Source organism: Mus musculus, chromosome 17 (assembly GCF_000001635.26).
Source record: "Mus musculus strain C57BL/6J chromosome 17, GRCm38.p6 C57BL/6J".
Classification (NCBI taxonomy): Eukaryota; Metazoa; Chordata; class Mammalia; order Rodentia; family Muridae; genus Mus; species Mus musculus.
The window spans coordinates 7820033-7830984 of NC_000083.6; the positions used below are offsets into that span (position 1 = coordinate 7820033).

The following is a 10952-nucleotide window of genomic DNA, read 5'->3' on the forward strand; positions in this document are numbered from 1 at the left end:
GGTAGATTAGGTTATAAATTTAAATGTGTTTTCCACCCTGGTATTCCTCGAACTGACCATGAGAGAGCTTAGAGAACTCTTACACAGCCGGATAAAGGGACAGTGATCAAACCCAGACCTGGCTGAAATCAAGAACACACTTTCAAAGTTTTTACAGGTCGGGAGCATGTGTGTGCTGGCTATGAGCCTGTGGAGGTAAACCATGAACCGGTTAAGGATGGGATTAGACACACAAGCACAGGTCTCCAATGGGGATGGGACAAGTTTAACAAGACCAATTACAGGCAGGACCTTGTTATAACCACGCCCCTTGTTGGAAATCAGGCATTCCCATTGGCCTGCCCTCGGGGACCTAGCAGCAGCATCTTAGGTCATCTCCTAGATGGCCAGATACACCAGGGGCAGTTCATAAAAAGTTCTGGTCACTCAAGATCGGGCTCTCTCTCTCTCTGTCTCTCTCGTTCATTCTTTTGCTTCTGTTTGTCTGCCTGTCTGTCTATTTCTCATGTCCCCACTCAGAGATGGCCTTTCGATTTCCTCCTCTCTCAATAAACATCTTGCCCTAGACCGATGTGCGACATAATTTCTAAGTGGCACACACCTTGGCCAAAGCGCCCCGACGTCGCCACTTTACCCTAACATCCTCTGGGCCGTTTTGTAATAGGGACTAGGTTCACACCAACTTCAGCTTATGGGAAGCCCTGTTTCCCTGAAGTTGAGCGTCCCACGGTGTGGTGGAACCATTCCTTGGCAGCTAACCACAGGAGAGACCCAGAAAAGGTGCTGCTCTCCATTCATTTCGTCAGCTTACAGTTCCGGTTTACAGACTGTCATGTAGAGAAGTTGAGGCAACAGGAATTTAGAGGAGACATCACATCCACAGGCAAGAGTAGGAAGAAACGAATGCATGAGCGCTTGCTTGTTGGCTTGCTCCCAGCAGCAGAGCTTTGTCCTGTCTTGTAATGCCTACTTCCGCTCACAGTGGGCCGGGTCTTCCTACATCAGTTAACACGGGCGATCTCCAACAGACCTGCCCACAGGCCAATCCAATCTAAATAATCCCAAATAAGACTCTTTCCGGGTGATGCTATGCTGTGTGTAGTTGACAGTTAAAACGAACCAACCCTCAGAGCAGGGCAGAAATGTTGGTACTGACATTTACACATAGCCTAGGGAAGAAAATCTGGTTAGCACAGTTAATTCCCAGACATGTAACCCCAGGTAGCCTGCAGGGGAGGATTGTAGGATTTCGAAGATTTGAGTCCAAATCCTAGGACAAGTATATACTAGACTACATCAGTGGGAGAACAGTTTAACAGCTTTACGCCTGGTTCCCCCAGGAAGAACAGGAGGGTATCACCAAGTTCACATGGTGACTATGGAAACCAAGCATGAGAACAGGAAGAGCCAGTTAGGAAGAGAACATTTTTTAAAAGTCTACCTACAGGGCAAGGGTGAGATTCACATCCGCAGCTTGTGTTTTGTTGAGTATGTTAATGCCACCGCAGAAAACTACACTGCTGTCTGTTTTTAATCAACATTTACAGCTCTGCAATTAAGTTGCTACACTTAACAGTAAGTTACGATAGACTCTGACTATTATAATTAAAATAATTTGCAATATTACCCTAGTCACGAAAGTAAAGCTTGAGGCTGGGAGAGGGAGCTGGGAGAGAGGGGCGTTACCAAGACTATGACCCCCACTCCATGTTTTCTTAATTCTCCCCCATGGTCCAACTGTTTCAACTTTGGCCCGGCCTACAAAGGTGCCCCAACAGCTAAAAAGTTGCAAACCCCAGCTAGACTTAAGTTGCAAACCCCGTATTTATTAACACTTAATTGTTAATGTGCGGTAATGTCGACCATGTCCTTCCCGGTGTGCAGGCAGATCCAACGAATGGCAAGCTAAAGAAAATTTTAAATTTTAAAGAAGCCCAAGGATGACGGCCCGCCTCCGAAAGGCCAGGGGCGCCCTCTATGGACCACAGAACGCAAGTGCTGCCGAGAGCTAGATCCAGAAAGGAAGATTCCAAGATTTAAAGGGAAAGGAAGAAAAGGTATTCTGGTTTGTGCGATTACCCAATGGTTCCAAATACGCAAATGCTCATTTATTAAGGCTGGGGAAGATGTGAGGGCAACAAAAACCACAGTTGTCCCCTTTCCCCCAATTCCCTGCTCTCCCCAAGTTTCCAGTTTGCTCTGTATTTTAACAGATGGATTCTGTGCGTTCACAAATAACTAACTACACAGCAGGCAGGCCTGTTCCCTTCTCGCTTTCATCTTTATAGTTTTAAACACCTACCCCCGTGTTTTCTAATTAAAACAAAAGCTCCTGACGGCTGAAGTTTAGTTACAACGGAGAAATTCCATAAGTAAACAGAGGTCCTTTCCCCAATCAACCTCCGGGAGCAACTCTGGAAATGTTTGTGCCCAGGTTTCTTATTCACACCCCTTGAGGTTGGCAGAGTAGTCGTGGTACCCAAAGATCTCCTCCTAAGTCCCCAGAGCCAAGAAAGGTGAGAACTCTGGAGCTGGAAGTAAAAGAAACCTGATAGTGTCCAAAGTCGCCCGAGGGACACAGCCCTGGATTTTAGCCCCAGGAGACCCAATCTGGAATCCTGACCTCCAATACCATCTTACCAATAGCATCATTCCTGCTGCTTTAAGCCAAAGGTGTGTGGTCATTCCTCACAGCAAACAGAGGGAAAGGATGCAGCCCACATCCATGTCCGTCCCATAGACAAGGGATAGTAGGCCACTGTGACTTACATGTCGAGAGGGTGGGTTGGGGACATGGAGTGGCTTCTAGTGATGGCATTTTAGGGACATGAATTGCCATCCTGCAATCCCACTACACCCCCTAATTTTACAATAATGTTTTCTATGCTCATACAAATGAGTGATATGGGTCATCTGCCTGCTAGGCTCCGAAACACAAACTGAAGCCAAAGGGGTCCAACCTGCTTGCAAAGACAGAAATGAAGAGAGACACACCAGAGAGCTGGGGCCGCCTGGGTCATAGGAAAGTTTCCCAGGGCTTCTAAAGATGAAAGGGTCTCACTGACCACATCTACCCACAAACTCAGATGGACTGCTGAAGGCCAGCAGAGAGGCCGTGATGGTGTTAAGACTCTGACCCTGGCATCTGCACTTCTAACTTCCATTCAGCTGTGTATGCCAGGAGCTATAACACTCTGTGGCCTCTGGATTCCTTTCTACCTTTAAACTTGCAAGGTTCCCATAAAAGTTATACTTGAACGGGATGTCTGTCATCTATCTTTCCCTACTATAGTAGGAATTATGGTAATTTAAAATTAATTTGTTTATAATGGGGGGTGGAGCTCAGGAGCAGTGTGTCTAGCATGTATAAGGCCCTGTGAAAAGTTTGGTTGTGTGTATGCATGCGTATGTGCGCCCACATATGTATGCGTGTGTGTATATGCATGGATGCTGTGTACTCTCACATGTGCCCTGCATGTGCACATATGAATGCACACTTGCACACGGAGGCCAGAGATGGTCTTTGGAAGTCCGTTCTCATGTTCTACCTTATTGGGGCGGAGTCTCTCTTGCTTCTGTTGCTGTACTGTGCATCCCCACGCACCTGATTCACAACTGTGCGTAATTTGCAGTGATTCTCCCATCTCCACCTCCCATCTTGCTCCAGGAGCCATTGCAGATGTATTGCAGATGCATGCCACCATGTCGGATCCCTGTGTAATACTTTGTGTAGTCGCTATTTGAATTCACCATGTCTCATCGTGTGACATTTTAAAGGCACATCTTCATTCATATTGCTATCAAAACCACGTTCATTCCTATCACCATGGCCATAAAAAAGGTTTCTAATACAGAGAAGTATTTCAAGCCTACCAGGGGAGAGACAGCTTAGCTGCATTCAAGTTTTAACTTATGAAACTCAAGTTGCAGGCTGGAGAGATGGCTCAGGGGTTAAGAGCACTGACTGCTCCTCCAAAGGTCCTGAGTTCAAATCCCAGCAACCACATGGTGGCTCACAACCATCTGTAATGAGATCTGATGCCCTCTTCTGGTGCTGTCTGAAGACAGCTACAGTGTAGTTACATATAATAATAAATGAAATCTTTAGGCCAGAGAGAGCAGGGTCGACTGGAATGAGCCAGACTGACTGGAGTGAGCAACCTTCATTCCCAGAAACCACCGATGGCTCACAACCATCAGTACAGCTACAGTGTACCCATAAACATAAAATAAATAAATAAAGTCTTTTTTTAAAAATTGAAATTCCTCACTAGATTTTGTTTGTTTTTGTTTTTTTTTTTTTTTTTTTGTTTTGTTTTGCTTTGTTTTTTGTTTTTTGAGACAAGGTTTCTCTGTATAGCCCAGGCTGTCCTGGAACTCACTTTGTAGACCAGGCTGGCTTTGAACTCAGAAATCCTCCTGCCTCTGCCTCCCGAGTGCTGGGACTAAAGGTGTGCGCCACCACCTCCCGGCCTCTTTGATTTTTTTTTTTTTTTAAAGAAAGAAATTCAAGTTGCATCACTGACAAGAAATTTGTGCAGTTACTTAACGAGAGATATCAGGCTCAGTTTGCTCATTTCTGGAGGGAAAAAAATTGTGAGAGTTATCCAAGTAGGCAACTATAGTTTGTCTGTAGATTTTTTTTTTTTAGAGTAAATACCGCATTCTTCTTATAAAGCAAGTCATTCGAGTGCTGACTGGGAGTCCCGCAGGTGCTTATCCCTGGGGTTAAACTCTTAGTATTTTCAGGCTCCAAGCGGTGGACCCTGTCAGATACCATTTATTACCCAGTAAGCTTTTGTTCACTCATGTGAACATCAACCCAGGAAAGAGGCTGGGACTGAACTCATATCACTTTGAGAATGACTTTGGCCTTGCAGATTCATTAAAAAGCTCTTTAGCTTTAAAGAAGAAAATAGAGATGATCCCTAGCCCTCCCTGAGTGTCTACTGTAAACGCATAGATGGTTTCAGGCCTTCAGACTGGGAGCACCCCTGTTCTTTAATGTTTGCCTAGTAGCCTATGGCAGGAATGGGTGCGGTGGGGGAGGGGCATCACCTGCTTACTTTGCTCTGTTTTAATCTGTCCTGAGTTGCAGGGATCTTCCAGGTGTGCTGGAAGAAGAATAACACCTCTAGCGCTGCAACAGTGTGCTAACTGTCAGCGTAGCTCTGGGTAATTTGCCTTACCAGAAATGCTGGACCCAAAAGAGGAGGAATGGGGCTGACAGTAGCCACTTGCAGGAAGCATGAGTTACGTCTGCCCGTGGCTTTGCCCCACTAGACGCAAATCCAAGCAGCTGCTGCAACTGGGAATGGCAAGACAGACAGACAGGAAGGCTCCTCAAGGAGCCCATGGAATAAATTACATGCTGCTTCGTGATTTCTTCCCTGACACAGGAGCCTTCTGCAGGCTGCTATGTCCACTTCTTCCCTTCCCTAATTGAACTTAAGTACAGTAAATAGGCACTTGGAAATGCGCTTGTCTCCTCTGTCCGTTTCCAGTCTGGTCATCATTTCACTGCAGATCCCACGTCAACACAGTAGAGAGAAGTGCCAACAAGCCGCCCAGTTCCAACATTCCACAGTGCAGTGATTTGCAGAGCAGAGAGCCAAAGAAAGTGCAGCTGACAATGCTGTCGAGCCCATGAGGAGCACGACAAGCCCTGCCTTCCCACGTTCACAAGCAGAACCCATCCTAAGGTGACCATGGACACGGGAAGAAAGGAGGCTGGAACCACCACAAAGCTCACTTTCCAAGGCCCCCACTCTCAGATCGCTTTCTGTAACAAGAACCCTTTCACTGGAAAGAGTGGAACACTTGAGCTTAGAAAGAACGAAGCCTTTGGATTGTAGGTGGGGAAGCTGGGAGGCTAGAAGAGATTTATTCTGTCAGACATTGTATAAAATATGAAGGGAATACTTGCCTTGAGATCATAAATGGAAGAGAAAGGACCCCTACTTCTGTATGACCCTTTTAGAAAAAGGGAACTCAACACCAGAATACGTAGCACCCGATACTACCAAGAGGTCACCAAGCGCTCTCCCTTTATCCTTATGGGGAGCGCAATACAGACACCAGCATGCAAAACTAGTGGCCCCTGTTGGAAAAGAAGTTTGTTTTGTTTTGTTGTTTTCAGCCCTGCTGCCACTGAATAATACCAGAAAGGGGAAGGGGAGTCCACTTTTCAGGTTCCTACAAATTGATGCCATAAACAAAAGTCATGGTTTCCAAGTGTGGAAATGCATGCATGCTAGACACGAAGACGCCAAGGACATAGGCGTGAAAGCCCACTACTGTGTAACCATCTGGACGCTGGTGAAACACGCAAGAAAGCAGAGTCAGCTAAGCCTCTTGTGCAAAGCAAGTGTCCATCCAGGCTGCAGCCTGGCCTTTGGAGTGGGTTAGGCTCTCTGGAACTCACTGACGGTCCCACTTCCCTCTCCCTCCTCGAAAGACAAATGTCTTCTTCCAGCTGCAAAGTTCCCAAGCTTAGGACTTCAGTTGCTGCTGGTCCTGGAGTACAGTCCTGCCCCTCAGTTTCCATCTGAGTTCCCTCAGTGACCTTATCCAACATCGAGACAGGTGAAGAAGATGACAGAAAGATGCTCACCCTCAACCCGGAGGAGAGTCTGACCAAAGAGAGTGCCCCCCCCCCCGACTTCTATCCCCCCCAGACTCCCACCCCCACCCCCAGTGCGATGCCCAAAGTCACTTCTCCTTTCCTTTGCCTGGATCTCCAGGGCACTTAGACAAGTTTCAGTCCCCAGTTCTCTTGTGTGTTCCGTGTCCACACTTCTCCCATACTCAGAGTGCCTAGTGCCCACACCTAGCACGCCCTGACTCCACTCACGAGGATGCACAGGTTAGTGACAAGACACGCACGCGGGCAACACAGAGCCAGTGTGGGACAGTGGTCCCCCAGAGTGACAAGCGGGTGGGCAGAGGACAGCCTAGCCGACCGCAGAGTCAGGCGTGCGCGTACCTGGGGGTCCTGCTGAGGTAGCCACCGGTAGCAGCGCCGCCAGGAGCAGCAGTGCCGCCCTGAGCAGCAGGCGCGGGGACGCCCTGGCCTCGGGGGCCATCGGAAGCCCGGGATGCGCGGGGACCGAGCGTAGGTGGCTGGCAGGGCGCGGGCCGCAGTGAGAGGAACGCAGAGCAACGCCGTCGGGTGCCCGTGGCTGGGTGTCCGGTGTCCTGTGCGAGCGGCGGTGCAGCCCCTAGGCGACCGCTCCTGGCCACGCACCGCGGCCAGCCGCGCTCTGCCACTGAGGCCACCCGCTGCCCGCAGCTCCTTTTAGATGCGCTCGGGCGCCCCCTGCCTGCGCGCTCGCGATGAGACCCCACGAGGCGGGCGGGGCGCAAGTCCCGGAACCCCATTCGATTTTTGTGAAATTAAAAATCTGCACCAGGAAGAGTGACCAGGAAAGTTCCCTCCCTTTGTCTAAGTCTCTAATACGCTCTGGCCAGGAAAGTGACCTATTATAAACAATCGGTGCTAAGATGAGGCGTGAACTTTGTCTCCTTAAACCTCTGTGTAGTTTCATCTTCAGGGACCGGGTCAGGACCCTCCACCTTTTTCTGCACATGACAGTGGTCTGTGGGCTCTCGATATCCTTCCTACGCAGCCGGAGCTCTTGGGAAAGGATGAGGAGCCGTACTCGCTGAGGGAGCTCCTGGCTGTCATTGCGCAGGAGCCTGTGATCCCAATTGAAACAGAAGCTGACTTTAAGCACGCCGCAAAAAGCCCTGCCAAGAACTCATTTGACCTCCCTTTCTGTAATTTAAACACCGCCTTGGGATCCCGCTGTGCGGGATAACAGACTGGGTTTTGGTCCACTCCCAGCCTCAGACACTAGTGGAGTAGGAGCGTCCTTGCAGGCGACAAAGACTCGCGCTAGGGAAGCAGAGTGCTGCTCTCTGCAAACCAACCTGATGCCACTGGCACAGGACAGACAGAACATGGAATCGGTTCGCCCACATAGCAACCCCAAACTTGACCAGGACGCTAAACAAAGTCTGGAAGGGTGGTACTGAAATACGGAATCTCTATTCGGAAACAAAAATTACAAAATCAAGACATCCACACGCTGAGCCCAGGCTGGCACCTCTTGCCTAACTGTGACCTGCAGTGAAGTCTCCAGGTCCCCCCCAGGAAGGCTCTCCACTGATCCCCTCTTTAGAGTTCGGGAACCTTCTACAATTGAACAGATGCTCTTGCCTCTCCCCTTAGGGCTCTAGTTAGTCTGGCCTCTGGCTTTTGTGTCCCCAGCTTGATCTTCCTTTAAGAGTGTCAGGTTCCTTCCGCACTCCTCTCTCTCTCTCTCTCTCTCTCTCTCTCTCTCTCTCTCTCTCTAGTGTATTCCAAGTCAGTGGATCCAGGGCTCCTGTGGTCAGCTCTAGCTGGTCAGTCAGAGGTGGAAATCTCTCTAGATAACAGAATCTTCTCTTCTTCCTCAGTCCATGGTGGTGAAGGGCAGTGGCCATGGTTTGCTGAAACTCAGTTCCCAAAAATGTGTGTCTGCCTTCATCACTGGAGGCTACACGGGGGTGGCTCATGGTTCAACTGAACATTCTCAGAGAGTTTAGGCTATGAATGTAGCACGTATGTGTATAAAAAGAAGAGAGGGACTTGATCTGTATATAAGAGAAGACATGTGACCACAGATAATGGGCTATGGGAGACCAGGAGAGGTAGGCAGTCAAAGACCAAAGGATTCAAGCAGCTACCCAAAGCCAGAAGAGGCAAAGGACGGCTCTCTCCAGGGCCCTGCAGCCCCAGCTGTAAGCCCGGCAGATCTAATTTTAGACCCGAGTCTCTACAACCATGACAAAAGAAATTTCCAAAGTTTATGCCACCCACCCAATGTGTGATGCTTTGTTATAGTGGCCAGAGGAGTCTAATATAGTAGCCAAAGTGAGCCATGGTTCTGGCTGCAAGAGATGTGGCCCAAGAAAAGGGAACCTCCCACGGAAAGCCACCAAACAGGGATCAGGTGCTGGGCTCAGAACTCTGAGCAGGACAGAGAGAAAAACCAGGAATAGGCTCTCATGACCCAGGGAAGACTAGGGCACACAGCTGGGATATCAGTAGGGCATGAGAACCAGAAACATCCCAGGATCATCTGGAAAAGACAGCTAGGAAGACTGATGGGCTATGGAGAAAAGAGATTGGCAGTGCACAATGGCATTCTGTCCTCAGCCCGCTCTGTGGGACTTTTGTACCTTCAAGATGTCATTCCTTAGTTTAGAGTCAACAAAATTTATTGTGTGACATCTCAGCAGACAGTGGGTTCCTTCTTTTAGCTTGAGACACATTTACCTCCCACCCCATAAGGTGGCTCATTAGAGTAACCGCCTTCTGTGGGCTCTTCAGAGAGCACGGGATAAATCAAGTGCCAGCGTTAGAGTCTGGACAACCAACCAGAAGTCAGCTGAGGGCTGCTGGGCACCCAGTGATGTGGCCAACGGCTACACATCCCAGGGTTACAGGCTCCTGATGCCACACCTAGCATTTCCATGGATGCTGCAGGTCTGAACTGGTCCTCTTGCCTTCACAGAAGCATTTTACCAACTGCACCATCTCCCCATCCCTACTTCTAGGTTCAAAACACACGCACGCACACGCACACGCACACGCACACGCACACACACACGCACACGGCAGGGGGAGGGGGTCAACTCACTTAAGAGTCATTGCCATTGGTCCAGCACATAACCGTCTCAGAAATGTAGGCATGCTGACATTTTCCTGGCTTGTTTTTGAGACAGGGTCTCACGTGTTCTAGGCTGGCTTCAAGCTCACCACTTAGTGAGAATGGCTTTGACTCTCTGCTCTTCCTGCCACTATTGCCCAAGTGCGGGGATTACAGGTGTGTGTTAGTACCACACTTGGCTTATGTGGTGCTACGTTTAAAACACAAGGCTTTGTGTGTGCTAGAACCCACTCTGCTCAATGAGCTATATATTTGTGTATGTATAGATATGTATCCATCTTGTGTTCATGTGTGTGTGTGTGTGTGTGTGATATATACTTTGTTCTAATTTGGACCCTTCATCATTGCCCTGCCCCCACTGGCTAGTTCCCTTCCCCATAATGCCCCCCTTCTGCTTTAATTTTGAGTGTGCTTACCCACCAACGCTGTCCTAACAAGTTTCACTATCTTTCTCACACCTTTTCTTAATCTCCTGACAGTTGCTTTGATTCCGATCATCAAAACTGTAAAAAGTCGGGGCTTAATGGCACAGGACTAAAATTTCAGAACATGGGAGTTGGAGGCAAGAGGATCAAAAGTTCAAGGCCAGCCTTGTTTACATGAGCTCCTGTCTTTAAAAGAAAGAAGGAAGGAAGGAAGGAAGGAAGGAAGGAGAAAGAGAGAGAGAGAAAGAATGAATGAAAGATGATAGAGATAGATAGATAGATAATAGATAGATGATAGATAGATAGATAGATAGATAGACAGATAGACAGACAGATAGATAGCTGTCTCTCCGTTGTCATGTAGATCATCAGCTATTGAAGTCTAACCCTCTGTTAGCCTGCCTCCAGCTTCGTTCTATGCTTTTTCCCAGCTACACCCTATCAGGCTGTGTCTACATAACTGTCTCTGGTTCTAGTTATGTTTTAAATAACCATGCATCAAAAGAGTTCAGCACTCTCCCTACACATTGTCAAGGCATTCCTATGTGGGGTTCTCATGCTTCACATAGATGAATGGGAACCATCCAGAGCAGATTCAAGCAGAGTCCTGAAAGCCTGCCTGCATCCCATCCCTTTTGTGGGACATCCAGTCCTGGTCGGCCTTGGGTTTGGCTCTTTAGTTCCTCTGAAAACACTTTAGGAGGTGGTAACAGCAGATGCCGTGCAGTGCCCACTACACAATGGTGGTGTGCACACAGTCTTTAGAGGTTACACACGACAAAGAGAACGTGCCTAACATGCTTGGGATGAG

The 10952-nt window shown here is 48.5% G+C and overlaps 1 protein-coding gene across 5 annotated transcripts in view; it reads right to left on the reverse strand.

Annotated features, from left to right (window-relative positions):
• Fndc1 (fibronectin type III domain containing 1) overlaps positions 1-7308 on the reverse strand; it is an 88772-nt gene extending 81464 nt beyond the window's left edge. For 2 of the 5 annotated variants that reach the window (XM_006523350.4, XM_006523349.4), the window contains exon 1: positions 6986-7304. In XM_006523350.4, coding sequence (XP_006523413.1) covers positions 6986-7085 — 100 coding nt within the window. In that variant the 5' untranslated portion in view covers positions 7086-7304. Of the gene's footprint in view, positions 1-6985 lie in introns of all 5 variants that reach the window. The other 3 variants (XR_385179.4, XM_006523352.4, NM_001081416.2) reach the window with 3 other exon arrangements.
• Between the last annotated feature and the right edge of the window lie 3644 nt (positions 7309-10952).